Source organism: Nannospalax galili, unplaced genomic scaffold, assembly GCF_000622305.1.
Source record: "Nannospalax galili isolate Female #2095 unplaced genomic scaffold, S.galili_v1.0 scaffold382, whole genome shotgun sequence".
NCBI classification, from domain to species: Eukaryota; Metazoa; Chordata; class Mammalia; order Rodentia; family Spalacidae; genus Nannospalax; species Nannospalax galili.
The window spans coordinates 513,162-537,845 of NW_008348685.1; the positions used below are offsets into that span (position 1 = coordinate 513,162).

Consider the following 24,684-nt stretch of genomic DNA (forward strand, 5'->3'; position numbering starts at 1 on the left):
CAGATTCCCTCTCTCTTCCTCCTCTAGTTCCCTTCCCTTCCTATCCTCCTCTTCTTCCTCTACTTTTTCCTTCCTCCCTCCTGCCTCCTCTACTTCATCTTCCCCTTCCTCACTCCTTTCATCTTCCCTCATCCCTCCCTCCTTCCTCTTTTGCTTCCTCTTCTCCTTCCCTTCCTGTTCCTTCTGTTCTTTATTCTCTCCATTCCGCTCCTGCCTTCCCCCCCCCCGCTTCCTTTCCTTTCCTTTCCCCTTCCTCTGCCCTCCTTTCCTGTCCCCCCCACCCCTTCCCCTCTCCGTTTACCTCTTCCTCCCTCCCTCTTCTGAGACACCGTTTCACTAAGCAACCCTGATTGGCCTATAACTTTCAATGCTCTTCCCTCATCGTCCTGAGTGCTAGTGTGTCAGACCTGTGCCACCGGGCTGGCTCTTCTGTTATTTTGACTCCAGGAACACTGTCCTGTTTTCGGATATGCCAGGCATTTGCACTGCTTTAACTCCTGCCTAGAATTACCCTCCTCCCCTGCTCTGCCACAATCACTGTCTGCCTCAACTCCTACTACAGCAGACTCCCCTCCGTTACCCTTATGCTGGCTTTCTCTTCACATTACTCGGCATGGCTTAATATTTTACTCTCTATCTACTGACTGTCGAATTTTCTTCTGTCTTTCTTTACTACAGTAAAGAGCTCTTCAGATGGGGACTCTCTCCTTCACAGCTGTATTTCCGTGCTTAAAACAGCATCTCACATATGGCGTGTACAAAACCCCTTTTCAGGTAAACAATTACCAGTTAAAAGGAATTCAGTGACAGCCAGGAAAGGCTTGGAAGAAGGTAGCAAGGTTCCAATTCGGCATGGATTTTGAAGGCGTGTCTGGAATATGATGTTCAGATCCAAAACTAACACTTTGAAGAATGACACACAAAAAGGCAAACCACCAGGATCGCACCAACAGCACGGCCCTGGCATCTACAAACATCAACACATCCACAGAGCACGGTTTCCTGGCATTCACCGCAGTGCTGATGAACACAGTGACAGCTAGTATGGTTTCCGCATTAGCTATGCACAGTTCAATGGGCTGTGAGACATCACAGTGCATGTGGTTCACCGACACTTTCCCCCATCCCTGAACTGTGTGCTTGATGCACTGACTCAGATGATTTGTGTGTCAGATTCCTGTTGAACAAACCTGCACTTCCAGCTTGCCTGAGGGGTTTAAATCTGGCCCACATGCCGCTCGCTATGCAATCCACTTCGTCCCATATAGGCTTTATCAACCTGAAGCCAAGCATTTCCTCATCCTGTTGGAAACACTCTGGATCACCTTGCAATTGCAGTCAACTACAGGCATTTATTGGTTCCTTAACATGGTCAAACATGTTAAATAGACACCTGCCTTTCCAGGCACTATGGCTACCCTTGTGTATTCTACAGTGCTCTTAAGTGGCACTACGGTGCAAGAGAAGAGGTTAGGTCCATTTGCGGTTGTAATGGGCTGTGCCATCAGACTACCTGCGTCTGAATCCCATCCCTACTCCTCAGCAGTTCTATGCATCTGGACACACAGCATAATCCCCTGTTGCTCAGTCTCTGAACCCATACAAAATATTCAAATATAGAACCTTTCTTTTAGGGTTTTCAGAGAATTACACTAAACTGCAAAGCAGTAAGAGCTGTGCCTAGCAGACAGCACACTTTCAGTTTATGTACGTAAGCCATCACTATTGCCTTGTCTAATAGTGATGACAGCACCATGGTCGACACCTAGCGGAGAATACTAACTAGGACTTTATCACATTCTGATAGCCTGTATACTGTATGCTGATCAAATCAGATACTTACTGTGATATTACACTGTCAATTTTCTCTTTGAGATGTACATTTAAATCAATAGACCCCCGTGTAAAGCAGATGACCTTCTGTAAAGTAGCTGGGCCTTATTGAATCAGTTGAAAATGTGGAAAGAGCAACGATTACCTCCCCTGAATAAGACGGAATGCTGTTGCACATGACTGTCGGGCTTGGCCTGTATTCTGATCTTTCTGTATTCTGATGGACATTGAACTTAGCACATATTTGCTTTTCTTAGGCCTCCGGTCTACAAACCACCCTGCATGTCTTGGACTTGACAGATTCATAGACATGTAAGACTAAAACCTAAAATTATCTATCATCCATCCATCCATCCATCCATCCATCCATTTAGCTATCTATCATCTATCCACCCATCTATCTACCATCTATCTGTCATCTATCATCTACCTATCTGCCTACTTTTCTATCCCCTATCAACTATCTATCATCTACCTATCTACCTACTTTTCTATCCTCTATCAACTATCTGTCTTTCTGTCCATCCATCCATCCATTCATCCATCTATATATCTCACAGTTTACTGCTTCTATTTTATTGGATAACCTTTACTATACAGGCAGAAAGTATATCAAAAGAGTATAAAGTGGGTATTACTGAAGAACTATTTCATTTGAAGAAAGATGTAAATAATAAGGGAGTCAGTCAAGAGAAGCAAAGGCCAGCCTACATATGCGGGTCATCTTCATACATACAAAGATGTGGTAAGGAAGAGAGATTAGGCTTACTCTAGGTATTATTATGGGTGGCTTTGAAGAGCTAGATAACTTGTGGGCGCTCCATGTCAGCTTAATGAGATGAAAGCATTGTAACAGGCACATTGTTCAGAGGATGGAAAAAGAGGAAGAAGCATTGTTTCCCAAAATCTAAATCAAGAATGTGCACGGTATTTTTAACAAAAGGATCATTTTCCTTTTAGTTCCCTTTTGATATCTTTCGCAGTATTAAAAGTACTTTGGGTCCTGTGACGGTTAATCCTGGTTATCAACACAATTGGTTCTTGAATGAACTAAAAGATGTGCCTGTGGGTTGGTCTGTGAGGCTATGTCCAAGAAGGTGTAACCAAGGAGGGGGGAAACCCGCCCCACCCCCAGAGTGGTAAGTGCTTTCCTGAGTCTGCCTAGATCCAGGAGACAGAGTGGGAAAGCTGCTGCTTTTTGCCCATCTCCCTTGTCCCCTGCTGGTACTGTGTCTGTTCTTGCCACTTCCACCTCTGCCACTGACATCAGGACCTGACTTCTTTGGCCTTCAGATGCTGACTGAAGATGAGTGGCTCCCCAGGACTCCTCTAGGCCTTTATTTAACACCAGATTGGGACTGCTGAGGCCTCTAGCCTTGTGACTGAGCAGCTACCACTTTCTTGGCCTGTGTGCAGTGAGCCACTGTTGGGCAATCACAAACACACTGTGTAAGCCAATTGACTAAATCTCCTTTGATTAGATAGATAGATAGATAGATAGATAGATAGATAGATAGATAGATAATTTATTCATTCTATTGGTTCGGATTCTCTACAGAACCCTGACTAATATAGGGCCTGTGATGGCTTTAGTGAATCTGCAACAGTCTTGCATTTCAATTTTTATCAAAGATAGAGTTGGCTTCAAATATATTTCCCATACTTATCTACCTTCGAAGTATAGGGAAATCAAGTTGGCTCTGTATTTAGGCAAATGTTATACTTCTCCTTTAAATGATCAAAGCAAACCCAGAGTCCATTAAAAAAAAGAATATTAAGGAAATACTACTTTAAAAGACACACAGTTGTGTACAAACCATACCAGAGCTGCTCAGATCACTTAAGGTTTGGTGACACAGGCTAGCGGACATCTAAGCAGGGAGGCAGAGGACCACAGATAGTCAAGAGGGATCAGCTCAGTCTCGGGTTGGATGCAGGGACCGCTAATGATTAAAGCTTTTTTTTGCAGGCAGACATTTGTACCATGCTACGTGCCCCCTATAACATGCTGGTCCCTTAGAGGCTATTTGTATTCAGATTCCAGTAATAAAATGGCATGCCACCCAAAACTGTAAAACAAGCTATGTGGGTACTATTCAGAAACACAAAAGTATTGGGAAGCTCTTTCATTTGGTCCACATGTATTAGCTTCCAAAATTGAGTTTATACAAATTTTATTTTACAGTTAAATTTAAGTAGACTACCCCCCCAATACCATGATTAAGAGGTCAATACTTTGATTCATGCAATTTGGTCAAAAGGCATGTATGGGCTCATCGTGATGGACAGGTCTATAATGCAAGTTCAAAGAGAATAATCCAAAGCTGGAAGATTTGTTTTAATCATTAAAATTGAAATAATTTTCACTTATAATTAGTTTTATACATTCTTTGAAGAACTGTCAAATCACATTTCCCCAAGGTTAATATTTTAACAAATCTATTACTGACTGTGGAAAGCAAAAATTTCACAAAACCTAAATACAACTCCAAAAGGAAGCTGTTGTACAAACAAATGACTAGGTTAATTTAGAATAAATGAAGGATGAACAGAATAAAAAACTGTGATTCCATAGATGGAAAGTAATAGAAATGTCTCCTTCGGGAACTACAAGACTGCTCATGAGTTTATACAAGTTGGGTGCTGAGCCAACTTTCTATACTCTCCGCCCTCTGGGGGAAAGTAAGAGATTTCTGTTTTTGTGATCTAATTGTGATTCTAAAATGATGTGAGTTCTAAAAATCAAGCTGAGCCGATGTGTCCCAATATTTACAAAATGTGTTTTGATTCATGAACAGGTAAGTTAGCAAAACAGATGACTGAGTTATTATTCATTCTTAAAAGTAAGCAAATCCTAATACATGGGAAGGAACCTGTGGAGGGTGGTATTAAGGGGAGCAAGCCACTCACAAAATAGAAGACACCGTACGATTCCACTTATGTGATAACTGAGCAGTCAAGTTCATAAACAGAAACACTGGGGACAGGGTCAGAGGGACAGAAACAGGGAGTTGAGCTGGACAGCCAACCATCTGACATGGGAACATAAACTTGCCGTCTATAATGTTTGTGCCTAAGAACTGTGCAATTGAGTTTTTTTGAAAGTCTCAATGTTTAAAGGAAGTTTACAATTTTTGTTGAACCATATTCTTTCCTATCTTTTGGTACTAGTGGCCACATGTGGCCCTTGGGACACAGATAAGTTATACCACTCTAATGGGTTCAGGGTTTGTTTTCCAAGATTAAATGAGTTCTATGGGTAGATGGTGGTAATGGCTAAATAACATCAATACATTTAATGCCCCTCAATTGTACAATTAAAAATGGTTGAGTGTAGGCTTTTTGTTATCTATATTTTACCACACTACAAACAGAAACTTTTAAACATTCATCATTACCTTAGACGAACAAAGAGTGTTTTGATATAATTTCTTGTCCTTCTCTCAAGTAAGTCAGTTCACTAACTGCACAATTTCTTTATCCCCTAGAAGGCAAATTCCTGCCACATTAAGCATCTCTTTTACTGTCTTCATGGTTTGATAAAGATTCCAGAGAAAGACTGTGGCAAACCTCTGATTTAGTCCAAAAACTTGAGGGAGCATGTGCTGTCTGTAGCGAGAGGAAAGGGATGCAGGAAGGGTGGTGTCACGTGGTTCTTCCGTATAAGTCGCATCCTCCCTGCAAGGCCCGAGTCAGAGCACCTGACTTTGATTCCCAGCTCCACCATGGAGATGGTATGAAACCCTGGGCATATTTCTTGGTCTTTCTGTGCTCAATTCATTATCTGTCAAAAAAAGGTAATGATTTTGCCTCCTTCGTGGGGTGGATGGGTCCTTAGCACAGCTCCAACTTCGGAGTGAGTGCTAATCATTTATCATCACCACTTTCTCTCTGCTAACGGCTCTTCTCAATTAATTAGATGAACACTGGGACATGAATCCAAGAAACTAAAGGTAAGTAAAAGGAAGAACCTTGAAATTATACTCAGAATCTGATCACTTCTCAACAGCTCACCTATTACCTAGGATTCTACAAAAGGCCAGCTGAACTGGTAACTCTATTCCCAGCTGTTGTGTGCTGAGATCTATGCTTATAACATATCAAAACCAAGTTATCCCAGGCTAAAGAGTCGGATGAGCCTTCCAAAGAGTTTCATAGTTTTGTTTAGTAGGCTAAAGTAAGGCTGCATAAATCCAGCTGTTTCTTACTATAGTGTCTGCCAGTTACTTTCCATAAAACAAACAATCAATTCTGTTAAATATTCAGGTAAGGGTGATTATTTGTACAAATGGCTCAGAATAATCTTGGAAAAATTTCCCAGAAGGGCTAAAAGCCCGGCCAGGAAGGGTCCCCAGAGGTAATTTACTTGGACTTCTTAATTTACAGATGTTAAAAGTGAGGACTGGCTGTGGGAATGAATTCCAAAAGTTTGCAAAGTAGCATAAGGTACAAGAAGCACCTTCTTTCAGTGAATAAGCGCGAGTTCTACATGCAGGTAGGAATTACAGAAAGGGATGTCTTTCCATATTTTCTTTTACTCATCCTAGGACTGACTTTAACTGTGTGTTACTCTTTCCTCCCTGGAGCAATGTCTAATTAACACAGTTGTTACTAAACCTCAACACCTAATAAAAATTGCATTAACAGCAGTTACTCAGTGCATACTTTATACTTGTGGAAGCACTTCGTATGCAGCGGACCTTTTCAACCTCATAACAGGCTCATTAGTTATGGGCATTATTAGCGTTTGTGTTTGGGATGTGAAAACTAAAGATCAAGGATGTAAAAATGACTTATCTAACTTTACCCAGAGAACCACAGGCAGGGTACAAATTTTAATTGGGCAGGGCACGCCTAACTTCAAAGACATTGTTCAAAATCACATTACTGTATTTCATTGCTTCTTACTAAAATTATCTACAGTTAATTGCATTGGCCTCAAACTTAGAGGGTGGGAGAAAGTTAACTCCTTTCCTCCATGCCAACAATGATGAAGTAGTATCTTACTTAGGAGATATAAATTGCATTTAAATATAAATTTTAAGTTTCAAACCCAAGACTTTACATAGGCCATGCAAATAATCTACCAGTGAGCTACACCTCAGCTCAAGTGTATGAGTTGTGTGTGTGTGTGTGTGTGTGTGTGTGTGTGTGTGTGTGTGTGCGTGTGTGAAGGCTGGGAGTCGTTGTCAGGTTCCCTTAACTGTTTTTCCATATTGTTTTGAGACAGGGTCTTTCACCGAACTTGGATCTCACTGACTGAGCTATGCTGGCTGGCCCACAAGCTCCAGAGATCCAATGGTCTCTTCCCACCTGTTTCTCTTCCCAATGCTGGGATTACAGGTATACGCTGCTATACCTGGCTTTTACGTGGACACTGGGGATAGGAATTCAAGTCCTCATGGGACATGGCAAACACTTTACTGACTGCACCATTTCCCCAGCCCCTGTGTGGATTTCCTAGGCCCTCTTATTTAGCATGGCATACATACAACAAAGTGCATCAGTCCTGGCACCATGTGGTCACTTCATGTCAGCACTTCAGCAGGAGCTCTGGGGTAGCCTGGAGTAACTTTCAGGAAGCAGAGGATTCTTCTTTCCAGACTTCCTTCCCCCAACAGCTGATGAAACATTATTTCAACTTAATTACACTCCATTGAGACCAAGGGCTTTTCCACATCCAAGGGGCTGTGTCTCTGCTCTGTAGCTGAGAACGGGGGAGGGTGATTCTGGAAGCAGGAAGAAGAACTATACTGCAGCATGTTTACTTCTAGTGAGAGCTGTAAGAGGAAGCTGTTACATCTGGCTCATTTTCCTTGCCAAAATCTTTAATTGTTTTGTAATTCGAGAAGAAAAAAACCAAAGGTGCTGAAGGAAAATAGAAATAACTGATCATAAATTAAACAAGCTCATAACAGAATCTTAACTCTATCACCATGGCAATGCATGCTTTATTTCCAACCTCTGACTCACACTATCATTGGAGACTCTTGATGGAAATGTCTGATGTTGTCATTTTCTCTCCTTTTGGAAGGATGACTACAAAGAGACTCATAATTTTTGTTACCCAGGGTTCACAAATATCAGCATTTGAAAGCACCATGGCTTTGTAGCAAATGAGGTATCCTTAGTACCCTCAGGATCCAGTTAAAAGCTCTCCTCAGAGACTGGAGAGATGGCTCGATGATTAAAAGAACCTGCTGTTCAGAGATGAAGACCAGTGTTTAGACCCTAGCGCCCATGCCAGGCAGTTCACAAAGTGTAACTCCAGCTCCAGGGGATCTGACACTCTCTTCTTGCCCCCGCCTCCCAAACACACACACACACACGCGCGCGAATAAAATAAATAAATTTAAAAAAATCTTCAGCATCTTTAGGAAAGTAAATCTGATGGAAGCACAGCTCTTAAGAGGCTAATTCTAAATAACGGCTGTGCTTTCCACCACGGTTCAGGACTCAGTACTTTGCTCAGTGTTTCTAAGTACTACGGTAAGTTCTTCAGTTCTTAAGTTTCCCTCAGAAGTCAGGTTGGATAACTTACTCAAGGTCACACAGCAAGAAAGTGACAAACATGACATTTCTAAACCCAAGTTCTGGTGGCTCCAAGGAGACACTGCTACCTGACCTATGGATACTCTTGTCACATGGGTGTGGACAGTCTGAAGCGGTTAGGCAGTGACTGAGCCCAGGAAAGAGGAGGATATTGGATGGGGAGCTCTGTGTTCTCTGCCTCAGAGACAGAAAACCTCTGAGTCCAGGGTACTTTTGAAATTGGTCCATCATTCCTAAGACTGTAGGCTAAAGACAAGGTCAACCATATGGTAAAATTTACACCATGTGCATTCATATTTTACAGATGGGAAAGCCCAGAGAGGAAGAGGTCTGTACAAGAACGCAGTGAATAATGGGGCTGACATTCAAACCAAGTCCACCTTTTCAAAGAAGACAGGAATTTAGGTGTACTATTTGCAAAGCAAATGGTTTTGGAATCCATCCACCTGCTACTACTCTTGGCTATTCACCCCAGGAACCCTGAAGACCAAGGCATCTAGAAATTTCCTTAGGTCAGAATGCCTGAGGGTCTTTCCACCCAGGGTCTCCTACAGGAACAGAAGGAAACAGTGGCACCACAATTCCCAGGGGATTAGGATGCTTCTCTACCCATAATACTCAGTTCTCTTGGTTCTGTATCAAAGTCCTCAAATGCAGCATCATTTTATCCCTTTGCAAGTATGTGCTCTGGTCATAAAAATGAAAGGTGGTATCTCTAGTCCTTCTGAAACTATGCTATACATCCTTTCCTAAATGGCAGATATTGACTCCAGGTTATGAAACACTGAAGGACCAAAAGCACATCAGATCCACCTTCTCTCAACTTTGTGGTCAGTTATCTGATAGAGAGGAGGAGCCAAGGAGTTCTTTGCATTAATGACATATTCATGCATACATATATTGAATAACTTAGAAGCATGGCAGAACTAAGATAACAGGATATCAAATTAAAAAAATATTTTATTATTTTTACTCTATGTATATGAGTGTACTGTCTGCATACATGTTAAGTGCATCCATGTCTTTGCAATGCCTGCCCATGGAGGTCAGGAGAGGTCATTGGATCACCTGGAACTGGAGTTACAGATGGTTGGTAGTTGTCATGTGGGTGCTGGGACTCAAACCCGGGTGTTCTTCAAGAGCAGCCAAGTGCTCTTAACCACTGAGCCTCTCTCCAGCCCAGGGCATCAGATTTTGTTTAAAAGCAGTAATGACAAATCTCCAGCAATGGTTATTGTATGTTGCTTAAATCATACATGGATGATAAGATTTTATCCTCCCCAGTAACAAACAAAAAGACAATATCTCTATCTTAATCTTACAGGTGAGGAGGCTGAAGCAGAGGGTAAGTAGGTTACACCCAAACAAAGTTAATAGTGGAAATGGACTTTCATTGTAAGCCACTGGTGTCCAGAGACCACATATTTAACCACTATGCAAAGAGACCCTGTCTCAAAAAGACCAAAAAATAAAAATAAAAAAAAGCAATCAAAGTGTTAAAGAGATGGTTCAGAGGGTAAGAGCACTGGCTGCTCTAGTAGAGGATACAGGTTCACCTCCCAGCATGCACATGATGGTTTACTCCAGTTCCAGGGGATCCAAAGCCCCCTTCTGGCCCTCATGGGCACTGCATTCAGGTCATGCACTTACATGCAGGTAAAACACTCATCTGTATAAAATACAAATAAAATAAAAATAATCATAGAAAATAATCAAGCATTTTTCTATTTTCTTTCCTAAAACTCATTCAGTAAACCATTAAATGTTTCTTAGTGCATTTTCCACCCCAAACACTATGACTAATCATTAAGAATACAAAATAAAAGGGTCCTTATTTGATGGTCAGCTATCCCAATCAAAATATGATAAGAATGTTTCTCCATTCTGAGAGCATGTAACAGCTACATGGATGATTTATCTATATGATAAGTCATTAATGCTACATAGGAACACACATGCAGGAATCGGGATCTGCATGCTGTGACTGAGGAGGAAAAAAAAGGAGCTCCGTCTTCTGCTTAGTGGGAGAAGGACAGAGGGGAACTGCCATATCGTTGAAGACAGACTGGAGGCGGTAAAGCACCACCACAAGCTAACAGTGTCAAACCTGAAATAGATGTGGGCTATGTTTAAATGACAGCTGCATGACAGTACAGTATCTTCTAGGAGATGTGTAGGCAGATTTTATCTACAGAGTCAGTAGATACTCCAGGCTCTGCAGACTATATATGCTTTGTTACAAATAATCTACTTTCAACATTTCAAAACAAGTCATGGAGAATATATAAATGAATAGGTGTGGCTATGTTTCAAAGAAAATTTATTTATATAAATGGGTTACAGGCTGAATTTGGCTCAAGGTCTGTTGTTTGTTGACTCCTGCTGTAGAACAGAGAACTAAAACAGTAGTATGATCTTCAGTTTCCTCTGAATTCATGGACACCCACGTGTGTTCTACATTATTTATCAGTACAGAAATCCTGGGAAACCAAATCAGCTACTGATCCCAACATGTAACTTGCCTAATTATCACTAATACAGACCATCTTTATCTGAGAGAAAAACGTTCTTGTGAATGCACAGATGGTGTTGCTATGAAGTCTTCAACACCCCTCAGCTGTCCATGGATGTAACTGCGGGTTGCAGGCTGAAAATGATCAGCCCACTGACTTCCTAGGAAAATACTGAAAACACAATCTGCAGATGGGAAGTTCAGAGTCTCACTTCGTTTCCTCACGTGAGAACTACCTGCTAACAAAAAGGGAAATCAAGGCCACTAGTGCATAACATCCTGGAAATCACCCAAACCAGAGAACCAATGTATTAACCATATACACATGAAGATGCACTTACCACTCACAATGACCTCTTGACTCTAGAACTTATGAAATTAGCTACCTAAACAGAGCATATGACTATGATTTGTAAGTTTGTCTCTAGAGTATAATTTGGATCTATAGTTACACAAAACAGCTATTTTCTGAGAAACTATCTCATCCCATGCCATGATTTACACAGGTTCCCATCAAGGAAATCTTCAACAAGGATGAAGCAGCCCGAGTTCAGTGCACATGATTTGACTCCACATTGATCCTCCCTTTACTTTTAACTGGTGTGAGTCTAAAGAGATGATTCTTTTCTATTTGATAAGCATGCGTTCAGGAAGACAGAAGACCTGCAGCGATGTAGAGATTCACAGACTCAGCTTGAAATCTATGCAGACCTCAACATTACTGGTTCATGTGTCATTTTAAGCCATTGCCAACCTGGGTTGATTGGGTTTTTGAAGCAATATTAGATCTATGCAGTACACAAAAAACAGCCAAGAGCAAGGAAGGGTAGATGGGCTGGGTGTTGGACAAGAAGAAATCTGGAAGATTACAGGAATGGTACTTCAAAAGAGAAGCAGAGTAATTAAAAAACGATGAGACCTTGTAGGTAACATAACTATGACATATTTTCAGGGATGTATTCTACCCTAGTATGGAAGCAGCTTAGTTTAGCATTTTAGCTTATTTGAAAGGTAAATGAGTTATGGCTCCTAACTCTAGGCCCAATTCTGGTAATGATTCATTCTTACGTACATCAGAAAGTATTTTCACAGGTGTCAGGTGTTTAGGACATTAAGACGAAAAAGCCTGTGGGATGTGATAACAGACATAGGAAATGGGAATTTCCCAGTAGAATATTCTAATGGAGGCAAAGGCAGGTGGGGCTTCAATGATTACAAAAATGATCCCATTGATGATGGCACTTAAAACAATACTTGGGAATACACTAACTGGAAAAGTTAAACTCATGCACTGAAAACAGCAAAAATTGGCCTCCAAGGAATTAAAATTCTGAGTAAATGGAAATGCATCTTGTGTTCATCAATTGTGACCCTTGGAAATAAATCCCCAGCTGACAAAGATTCAGTATAATCTCATCAATCTTCCAACAGCCTGTCTCTTCAGATCTGGAAAACTTATTTTAGAATTACAAACTTCCCACACACGAAATAAAATAAAAAATAAAAATAAAAACGTTATAAGGGAAAAGTAAAGGACCCCAAATAGCCAAGACAACCTTGAAAAAACTAAGAACCAATGTGGACATTTCCCACTTCCTTGTTTCAAAATGTACTACAAAGCTCCAATAATTAGCGCACTACGCTATGGACATAACACAGACACACAGAACAATGAAATAAAACTGAGTCTAGATGAAGTGTTTAGCCCAAAATGGAACATTATATCACAGCCCTGCCCCAAGGCTCAGAGAAGATGGAGTGAAAAAGGGGGTGGAAGGATTGCAGGAGCCCAAGGCAGTGGGTGGCTACAATGTATTGTATTATTTTCTGGACATTACAGGACACTGCATGTATGAGCTCACAGGAGTTGTGACAGCATGCACAAGAAGTGAACAAGCTCAAGCCAGAAAATACCAGCATGGAAGGGGAGGGTTGGTATGAAGTCCCACCTCTAGATGAAGAGCTATTGGCAACTGATGGGTGCTGGAAGAGGGAGAACCAGTTTTCTTCAAGGGTGTGATCTCTGCTAGTTTGACTATGCTCCAGGGCCTGGACTCATACCCAAGAGTATATGGGGACACAATCAAACCTGATGGGCTTAAAAAGAAATAGAGGATATAAGGTTGACAGGTAGGGAGGTAGTGGTGGATCAGAGAGGAGAGGAAAATAAGTAAGTTGAATATGATCAAAACACATTGTACGGAATTCACAAAGAATAAAAATGCTATTTTTTTAAATGAGTCTACAGATGAATTGGTGTCATTAGAGCCAAGTGATTTTCAGCAAAGAAATAAAGAATTGTGTTTCTCCTGTCCTCTTGTTCAGGGAGGCCATGAAATGGAGACCCCATGAGATGGACTTGAACCAGTGTCCAGTCTACAAAGAGGAAGGTCAACTCAGAGGAAACATGTCCTCCATGCTTCCAACTAAAGCCAACCATGGTCGAGTAGGACCTTTGACTTATCTTCACATAGATGGAACTGATAAAAGAAAGGAGCCAGGAGCTCCTCCCAAACCCATGTGACCCCTAAGGAACAGATCCTCCAATGACCTTAAGAGTAAAAATAAATTGGTTTATTTTGGCCAACCATATGGTCTTAAACATCCAAAAGGAAAGTATAACCAAAGAGTAAAGCCATCAGTATATTTCTTTAAGAGTTCAAGGGATTACACTTCCCAGACATTAGGCTTAAGTCCATATAAAAAGTTATTTAGATAATTATTTCTCACTGATGATTTTATTTCTAATCAGAAAGTGCTGCTCAGATTTTAGACTTCAAATCTTGGTCTCCAATACTGTAGTGCCCACCTGTAGCTAAGGGAGACAACCTACTATTGTTCTAAAACTTGGGCTAAATTTTTTTTCTCCCCCTATCTAGAAGTCTTTGAAAGGGAACAGACACTGATTCTAACCACTCCAACAGCTATCAAAGCAAATTCACTCTTGGCAGACAAAAGAAAAATGAGGAGGAACCCAACAGAGGGATGCTTTTGGAAGCTCTCGTCAAGAAATTCCAATGGACTCTCATATGATCATTTGAAATTTGCCCTGTTCTGACTTTTTTCTGTTTCCCTGTCTAGAACTTGTAATGCTAATTACTCTTGCCTTTACTTCTCCTTCACATCTCCTGTTCACCAGTCAAGGACTTTCTTCTCCCCTTACAGATAAGAGTTATGCAATTTGGGAGTCTTTTAGATAGACCCCAATTGCCTCATCCTGCCTCCCTGTTCAGCATGGAAGAAGCCAGAGCAGTCTGTGTCCCAATACCCTATCTGCAAGTTGGGAAACCTCTTCATAGGGTGGTGTGATAAGAATAGGAGGTAGGAATTCACTACGCAGTTAGGGTAAAAAGACCCCAGAGAAAAGTAGCCAGTTTCTTGGCTAAAGGTCAAAATGTCCTTGGACCTCTTAGCAACATACTCCATTCCAAAGGACAAAAATATTGAAAGTATTTGGGAGCTTGTATCTAATCCTTAAAAGATTTTAGGGTTACCTCTTCAGAGGGGGGAATGTTAGAGCAGCCAAATGTCCCATAAAAAAAAAAAGAAGAAGAAAGTACATGAAGTTATCAGAAAAAAGTGACGGGGGGATATGGGAGGAGTTGGAGGGGAAGGAGTGGGCGTGGATTTGATGAAAACACCTTATATGTGTGTATGCCTTTTACCTCATACAAAAATGAACTAGGAATGGACTGAAGATTGAAGCATGAGAGCTGAAGCTATAAAATTTCTTATAAGGAAATAGTACGAATGAACTTGGTACTTGGGGTTGAGGAGATGGGTCAGTGGATAAAAGTGCTTATGAGTTAGGATCCTAGGCACTCACATTATAAAACAACAAAGAAACCACACAAAACAAACAAACACACACACACACACACAAACAAACAACGGGCATGGTCTCATGTGCCTGTAACCCCAGTACTGCAAGGCAGAGACAAGTGAATCCTGGCAGCTTTCTACCAGCCAGCTCAGCTAGAACTGTGAGCTTTAGATTCAGTATGAGGCCCCCATCTTAAGGGAATCAGGCAGAGAATGATAGAGCCAGACATCTGATGTTGACCTCTATTCCCTACACATATACCACAAAGGAACATTCACACACATACGCATACTTCTGTGGTGATCTGAATGGGAACTATCCCCTTTAGACTCAAGTATTTGAATACTTGGCTGGGTAGTGTCATGGACTCATTAGGAGGTATAGCCTAGCTGGAGGAAGCAAGTCACAGAGAATGGACTTTATGAGCCCACAGCCATGGCCTTGGTTTACTTCCAGCTTGTGTTCTCTGTTTCTATGTGAGCTTGAAGATGCAAGCTCTCAGCTTTCTGCTCTGGCTGCCTCCTGCCACGCCTCCCCACCATGATGGACTCTTACCCCTCTGGAGCCATAAAACCAACAAACTCTTCTATAAGTTACCTTGGTCATGGTGTTTTATCACTGTAGCAGAAAAGTAACTAGCATAACTACCCAAATCTCTCTCTCTCTCTCTCTCTCTCTCTCTCTCTCTCTCTCTCTCTCTCTCATCTCCAGAGGATTAAAAAATCAATCAGTAAAAATCAATATATATGACAACTGATTGGACAAAAGCTTCTCAGAAAAGACTCTTAAGTCACAATCGATCAAAGGAAAAGTAGGCGAGTCCTACTGACTGCAGTAACATAAAATATTTGCTACAACTGTGTGGTGGTACATGTTCGTAATCCTAGCTCTTGGAGGGATGTGAGAGGGGGAAGATCAAAAGTTCTGGGTCATCCTCAGCTGCATAAGTAGTTTACAGGTCAGCCTGGACTACATGAGATCATTTTTCAGTCTCAAAATTAAATTAATGAACAAAATAAATATAAACTTTTGCTTGACAAAGGGCACTGCCAAGAAAGTAAACAGACAATCCACAGAATGGCAGAAAATAAGAGCAAATCATTTGTCTAATAAATAGCTAGAGTAAAAATACTTTTAGGACTCTGGAAACTGAATAATACAATGACAAATAGCCAGTTTAATAGTGGGCAAATAAACAGTCTCTAAAATACACACAAATGGTGACTAAATCCATGAGAGGATATCTACTATTAGCATCATTGGCCACTACAGAAATTTAGACATTACATTGTGACAGTACTTCAAGATCATCGAGAAATTGGAAATCTTCTATCCTGTTGTGGGGACATGAAGGGATGCAGCTACTGTGGAAGACCCTTCTTTGTTTCCTTAAATACTTAACCACAGTGACTGGAAAGATGATGGCTCTGTGGTTAAGAACACCTTATTTGGTTGGACCCATGTTTGGTTCCTAGCATTCACACTGGGAAACTCACAACCTCATGTAATTCTAGCTACAGAAGATCCAACATTCTCTGTGGCTTCCACTGGCACCTGCACTCATGTGTACAAAATCACACATAGACAAACATGTCTGCACATAATTAAAAATAACATAAACCTTAAAAAATTCAACTATCAGATAGCAAATGTACTGCACAGGTATACAATCAAGACAATTTAAAGTACTCTAAAGCAAAAGCACGTACACTGACGTTTACTGCAGCCTCATTCACAACAGCTCTAACGTAGGAACAAGTCAAATATCTATGACTATGAGCAGCACGATGTGATATTATGTGTTCAAATATTGAGATAATTCAGCCATACTAAGCAATGAGGCACTGGCACAGGCTGTAGTATAGAAGAACTTTGAAGACACCAGGCTTTAACAAAGCCCTGCATTGTGCAATTATTTCTTATGAAATGTCCTGAATAGGTCCATAAAGGCAGAGAGCAGATTGGGGTTGTCAGAGTTTGGGTGGAGAGGCTGCACAGTGACTGCGGTTGTACACAATTCATTTTGGGAGTTCTGGTAATTTTCTGGAATTGGCTGGTGGCTGTTGCACCACGTAATACATGTACTAAAAACATTTAAGTGTATTTTTCCAAGGTACATTTTAAGTGATAATATGATGGACTTGGGATAATTCTCAAAAATACATAATCAGGAACCTTAGCCATAGTGTGGCCTATGACTTCAGAACATCAAAATGAGAAATACACCTACGTAACTGGGTGCCTTTCAAAGTGCAATCTGCCAATAAAAACCTTGTTTGGGAAGTGTTTGAATCCATGGATGAAAGATGATTCTGAATTAAAAAAATCTAAAACTATTTGGTGGTGCTATGATCCAAACAGATGACAGTACCTTATTACCAAAGACCCCATGCTACCTACACTGTACTATTATTAACAACATCATTGTTATTGAGAGAAATAAGAGGTGAGGGGCCCTAGGATGCCCACAGGAGATGCCCACAGGAAGTTATTGTTTTCTAATGATCTCATCCTTAGTCTTATAGAGTGTAGGTTTTCCTTCACTCACAGGGACTCAAAATTCATTTACTGTTTTGGACGAATCCTCCTAGAGATGGCGACAAGGAAAGCTCCTGCCTCAACGCAGCTCTAGTAAAAGATAAATAACGAATGTTAGTATGCCTCTCATGAATTATTGGGGAAGAAAAATAGAGATGCTAATTCTGCTACGGAAGAAATGGCAAACAGAAGTCATGGAACTGCCAGGCCCCGCCGTGCCTGGAGCTGTGCTTCCAGGGAGCCTGTCTCACCATTCACTCCGTGGGGTTCATAGACAATTACACACTTTCTCTTCTATAATATTCTAGGCAGACTGAGTCAGTCTACTTGACTTAGTCATCAAAAGAAAATAGAGATGCTAATTCTGCTACGGAAGAAATGGCAAACAGAAGTCATGGAACTGCCAGGCCCCGCCGTGCCTGGAGCTGTGCTTCCAGGGAGCCTGTCTCACCATTCACTCCGTGGGGTTCATAGACAATTACACACTTTCTCTTCTATAATATTCTAGGCAGACTGAGTCAGTCTACTTGACTTAGTCATCAAAAGAAAACCTGTGTGCATCTTGCCCTAGAGGCCCTCACCCTGAGCTTATCAGGAGAGTGGGGCCTAGAGAGAACATGCATTTGTGTGTGTGGCAGGGGCTGTGGGGTTGACTCTCCATACGTGAAGTCCCTCCTATGGGAAATGGCAGGCTGTGGGGAGCTGATACCTTCGAGTAAAAAAAACCCATACGTGAGTGATGAGGACGAGAGGAAAGAAACAGGAACCACTTTATTCAGGTTGGTCACGAGAGGCTTTGTGGTGGAGATGACATCTTTGCCAAGCCTTTAAAGAACAAGAGAAAGCTGGTGAAGACAGAAGAAAAGCATATGTGAGCAGACATGGGTGATGAAGTTTAGGAACCTGGGATTTCCCTCTCAAAACGGCTCTGAAATCACAGGTTACCATCCCGTGAATAAGTTCCCTGGTACTATCCGTTAAAGAACAAGAGAAAGCTGGTGAAGACAGAAGAAAAGCATGTGAGCAGACATGGGTGATGAAGGTTAGGAACCGGGGATTTCCCTCTCAAAATGGCTCTGAAATCACAGGTTACCATCCCGTGAATAAGTTCCCTGGTACTATCCATTTGAGGACTAGACCAAGAACCAGTGTTTATGTCTAGCAAGAACTGAGGGCAGGGACTGAAGAGATGGCTCAGTGGTTAAGCAGTGGCTACTCTTGCAAAGGACTCAGGTTCAATAACCAGCAACCACAAAGTGCCTGACAACTGTCCTTAATTCCAGTTCCAGGGAATCCACCGCCCTCTTCTGGCCTTCTCGGGAACTGCGCAACATGGGTGCACTTACATACATGAAGGCATAACACTTATACACATAAAAATAAATAAGTCAAAAAGGCTAAGAAAAAGAAGAACTGAGGGCAACCATGTGAGACTACCATGACATGAGGGCTCTCACTAGAATGGACATCACCATGACAGGACAAACTAACAAACGTGGAGGAAAGGAACGTCACGTATAGTTTCCCTCCTCTTTTCGTCATTTTATTACCCGCACTTTTCCATTCACACACTGGCAGAGATTTGGATAAAGGGAAGGAATGATATGAGGGAGTAACTTATCTTAAAACCTCTCAGGTAGGAAGAATAGTAAGTGTAAAAGTCCCTATGAGGAAAGGGTTTATGTTGTTGGAAGGATGGGGCTAAGAACTGATAGGCTAAAGAACTGACAGAGACAAAGAATTGATGGGGTAACTGTGGAGACAGGGTTAGAAAACATTTGGTAATAGGTTCCTGTTTGGGTATGAAGAATGGGACGTTCGTATACTGGAAGGACAAGATAGCAAGGGAGTAGAGAGACATGTATACTATAGAAGACGCTGACCCTCTTGAAAAAAGTGACCATCCCATCATCATCTTCGTGCAGAGAGCACCCGCTGAGCCCTTCACTATCTCATTTAAAAAGCTATATGCCATCAATTCTGAAAGTTCTAATCACTAAAATTTGACCTCTGAAAAAAAGTTCCCAAAGCAGGTCCTAGCTTGAAACTTAAATCACAGGCAATCATCAGCCAAGAGAGAGAGCACCAGGAGAGGGTCCCTAATAATGATGTTTTATTTCACATGACTCCTCTGCAATGGGAGCCAGTTGTCTGCACAAGCCAAGGAATAAAATTGAGTCATAAACCTCCCTTCACTGACTGTGGCAACAGAGCACTCGGTAATGTATCTGAAGATGGAGGGAACGTGAAGATAAATCAATGGTCATAAAGTCAGCTCTCCCACAGCACTGGTATGTCACAGCACCAGCAGAAGTGAGACCAGGGGCTAGACAGGGTGAAAAGCCAGCCTAGAGTTCATCACACAGCATGTAGCACATGATGACCCCATACAGGCACCCACACACATCTTTTCCTTGTCTCCTCACTGCTGGAAATCACTTAGCATGAAAAGCCCATTTCTCCATTTCTGCCCAACCAAAATCTCCTTGCACCCTCAGGGGATCAAACCCCACTTCCTCTTCCAAGGCTTTACTCATTGCCTCAGAGAAGAAATAACCTTATCTGTGCTATCAGTCCTCTATGCCTTCAAGGTCTGTATTCTCAGATTCACCCAACCATGGATAGAAAATATATTCAAAAGTCACATTGAGAATGAGCACGTACATGTTCTCATCATTTCTTACGACAGTACAGGATAGCAATGGCTTAAAGATCACTTACAATTGCCTGCATGAGATATGTACAAGATGACTCCAGACAAAATCCCAGCATGGATGGGAGGTGGTACTCATGATATCCTACCCCTTGCTGAGGAGATGAGGGATGTTGTCCCTGAATGTCTACCCAAGCTCCAGTAGATGGTCCTTTATCCACGTACATACAAGCAGCACTAAGTGGACTCAATGTGTTTAAAACAAACAACAAATAAACAATACATGAATTTTGGAGGGAAAAGTAGTGGGGTGGGACTAGGGGAGGAACTGGAACGGAGGGAAGACGGGTAGATTTGACCAAAGCACATTATATGCATGTGTGAAATTCTAAAACTGTTAAAAAGGAAAAAGAAAAACCATGAATATTGAGGGATACATAGATTATATGTAGACACTGTATCAATGTACATAAGGGACTTTAGTCTCTAAGGATTTTGGTACCTGTAGAAGTTCCTAGAACCAATCTCCCACATCTTTCTTAGGGAATCTGTGCCACTTGAAAGCTTGTGGTGAACTGTTGGAGATAGTACACTGAATACGAGCTCTAAGAAGGACTTCCTGAGATCCAGGGTTTACCTCTCTCTGACTGCGCATCAGAGTTCAGCCATGTTTTCTGCCTCCCACATCTGTGAAGTCAGTGTAATAATGGTACTCATGGGGCTTCTTATGAAGATGGAATGGGCTTATACCTGGTTGGTGATAGGATTCAATGATTTGAGGCATAGTTCTCATGATGATAATGGTTATCTCTATTCAATTTTTGTTCACCAATGATTTCGATTCCCCAACATACTGATTTGTTCATCAATGATATTGGATCTCCTGGTAGCAGTAACTACTTTTCAGTTCACCTTTGAAGCAAGGTCATTAAATAGAAAGGGTTTAGACAGCATAGTTAGATGGACATGAACTAGAATTTTAGTTCCATTGTCTGTCAGCACTATGATTTCTGCAAATGACACAGAAAGCCAAGAGTCTAAAAGGCTTTTGATGAATATTTAGCATCTAAATGAAGGACCTAAGATCAAGTAATCAGGAAAAAAATGATGCCACAATTAATAGTGAAAATGCCTCATGGAACAAGAAAGCAAAGTAAACTGGATAGAATAACACACATATTTCAATGTGGCATAGGCAGTCTCTTGCCCATTTACTGGAACAGAACACATGGCCAGTAAGTGCAAGTCCTTTGAGGTCCCTTTTCTTTAGCCGACCTCAGACTCCCTGTATTGGCACCAAGTGATGCCCATGCTCGGTGTTTTATAGATGCTCAAGAAATGTATGTTTCATGACATGATAATTATTAGTGGCTAACTATGTTAAACAGAATATCACTGTTAGGTTTATAGAGTCCAGGGCTGTAAAATTCACTACATTTATATCCAGGCTGGCAACCTAAGCTCACCTTACTTTGCTGATAGAAATACTCCATCTCTTATTAAAGGAAGAATCCCATAGAACAGATGCTTTCTTTGGTACTGATCTATGGTCAAAGCTGATATCGTATCTTGAGCAAGACAACATATTTAAATGAACATCTACTATTAAAGTGTTTGAAAAACATCAGATCCAGTCCCTAGATTTGGGTTGATTTTCCTTTCCATTCTTGAATTTTAAATGATTGAATGTTACCTAGTTCCACAAGGAAGAGAATAAGAAGCTGACAAAAATGATCTAAATTGTTTGGTATCTGAGTTGGTAATGTCTACACATCAACAAATTTTACAGAGCTATGATATTTACCTGGAGAAACAATATTGGAGATGTTTTTCATGGTCTTTAAGGAGGCTATGAACAAGAATCTCTTTCAGCAAGATCAGAGGCCTGCTTGGGCCCTCTCTTCTCAAGGCCATCTCCTCCTTCCATTTGCTACGCCCTTTCATCTCTCCAAGCTTAAAATTGAGTCCTCAGTCTCATCACCAGTGACTGTGCATTAAGTCTTCTCGGCCCCTTATGCACCTCAGTTTCCTGCATGCGCTGTCTCATTTTGGCATCCCACCAGTATTATAAGAACTTTTAATTTTTCCAATTACACAGATAAGAAAAGTGGTCCAGGGAGATAAATAACTTATCCAAGATCATATACTCACATAGGGGTTTGCTCACTTCTGTCTTGAACAGAGACTAAAGGTTTCAAACCACAGCTTTATCAATATTCATTTTCCTCCAAGGATATGTTTTATTAAACCCTCATGTACTTTTTTCTCCATGTTCTTGCTCAGAAAATTCTTTTCAGGTATTTTTATTTTCTTATGAACCAACTTGGATCCAATTAGTGTTTTCATCACCAAAGCACAATCTATCTGAATGGTGACTGGTTCAATGGGCAAGGTATCCCCACTAAACTCACTATACTCTGCACAAGTCTGATTAGGTTTTCCTCATGAAGACTGGTCTGGGGATGTTCAACTCCAGTCTACACAGTGCATTTATCTCATCAGTGAAAGAGTGGAGTCAGGAGCTGTCAGTTTGAACCAGTAATGAAAGAAAAGAGGATTTCTGGAACTTTCTCCACCTTCTTTACTTAGGCTGTTTTTCTAGCTTTGGGTGCACACACGGATCACCAAGCTATACTGGTCACCAGTAGACACCCTATAACCTTGAAGGAAATTAGACCTATGATAAGGCTGACAGGCTGAATGCCCAGGATGAGTCTGAGTTGATGATGAGGCTGTTAGCCACAGGCTTACATATTCCTCAAGCCAGTTAACCCTCAAGATGTGATGTCTGCACCCAAAGTTTCCTATTTGATATATACTTAAGTCTTCTTCCCATTACACAGGCCTGGTCCTATAAGCCATTGACTCCAACTATTGGCACAGTGATTTTTAATTTACAAAATACTCCTGGAGCAGTGGTTTTTCTCTTCGTTCCTCTCCTCACCCCCTTTTCTTCTATTTTGTGCATGTGCGATACTGGGTATTTAGCCTAGAACCTCCCACATGCTAAGCAAGCACTCTATCACTAAGCCTTAACCCAGATCTTTTATAATTTTTATATTTTTGAGACAGGATCTCCCTAAGTTGCCCAGGCTGTTCTTCAACTTTGTAGTCCAGGCAGGACTTGAACTTGAGATCGTCATGCTTTGCCTACTAGTAGCTGAGATTACAGGTCTGTGCCCATCAGACCTGACTTTGAATAGCATTTTTTCAATCAGCATAATATGTGTCTGCTCAGGGGTACCAGGGAAAGTCTAGAATATTTTTGCTGCCATAACTCTGGGGATTCTCTGGTAATCAAGTGAGTAGAGGTTGGGGATAGTGCCAAATACAAGGCACAGAACAGTCCTCACAACAGAGTTATCTAGACTTAAATGTTAATTGTGCCAAGCTTACAAGGTGTTTTGGAAAGACAAAGATGACATTATTGATGTAACTGTCTCTCTAGAGGGAACTGGGTATCTAAGGAAAGGGTTGCCAAAACTGAAGAGAACTATTTTTAAATAATTAGTCATCTAACATTTATACGGGCAGACAATTTTAATGGAAAGAACTGGGGCACAAATATAATTTTTCTTATTTGAAATGCAATGCATTTCCCCTTATATGTCAACACCTAGCTCTACACAGTTACGTTTGCTGAGTTGCATCAAGGTGTCCTCCTGATCTTCTTCATACTTCTCTCTTTCCTGCAACTCTCTTCCCTCACCCTATGCTTTTGCTCAGTAGCTTCTGTGGCTGTTGGGCTCTACTGTAAGAAGTCATCTGCCCTTCAAACTCTGCTTCCATTCCCATTCGTTCCATACTATTCAGATTTAACAGATTTTAAATGAGATTTAACACATTTTCATAATCTAGGAAAGTAGTCATTTATTCCATAAGATTTTCTCTAATCCTGTCAACTCATTTTGATTTCCATCTTCATTTTGGACAGAATTTGGGCCATAAATGATTCAATGCAACAAAAATAATCCTTTTAAAAACTTATTGTTATTATTTTAAGGAGCTGGAGAGATGGTTGAGCAGTTAAGAGCACTGGCTGTTTTTGCAGAGGACCTGGGTTTGATTCGCAGTACCAACATGGAGGCTAACAACCATCTATAACTCCAGTTCGAGGGGAATCCAACACTCGCTTCTAACCTCCAAGGGCATTGCATGACAACGTGCACTTGTATACATGGAGGCAATACTACTCATACACATAAAAATGAAAATATTTTTAAAATTTGTTACTTTAAAATGACATATCTGTGTGGGTCTGTGCCTATGAGTACAGGGGCCCTTGGAGGCCAGAAGGCAGCATAGGATCCCAGGAGCCGGAGTTACAGGTGGTTGTAAGCAGCCAGATATGGGAACTGGAAATCACAAGAGAGGAGAGCAGCTAGCCACTCACCTCTCAACCATCAAGCCATCTCTTCCCTTCAGTCTCATAAAGATACTCCTAAAAAAAAAAAATCACTGAGTTAGGATTTCTTTGATACATAGAAATTTAAGAAATACATTTTCTATATTAACTCCACTGTCCATGGATGCTGTCTTAGTTTGTTCTTCATTGCTGTGACAAAACACTCTGACCAGTACCAACTTGGGGAGGAAAGGGTTTATTTGTCTTACATCTCCCAGGTCGCACGCAGTTCATCAGGGAGCCCAAGGTAGGAACTCAGGGCAGGAACCTGGAGGCAGGAGCTGGAGCACAGGCCATGGAGGAACGCTGCTTACTGGCTTGCTCCCTTGGCCCCTGCTCAGCCTGCTTTCTTATGCAACACAGGCCCA

At 41.3% G+C, this 24,684-nt stretch overlaps 1 protein-coding gene across 1 annotated transcript in view; it reads right to left on the reverse strand.

Moving 5' to 3' along the window:
• The window catches only part of Sgcd (sarcoglycan delta), a 440,866-nt gene that overhangs the window by 198,512 nt on the left and 217,670 nt on the right, over positions 1 to 24,684 (reverse strand). The window contains exon 6 of the mRNA XM_008845949.3: positions 22,448 to 22,471. Coding sequence (XP_008844171.1) covers positions 22,448 to 22,471 — 24 coding nt within the window. The remainder of the gene's footprint in view (positions 1 to 22,447; positions 22,472 to 24,684) is intronic.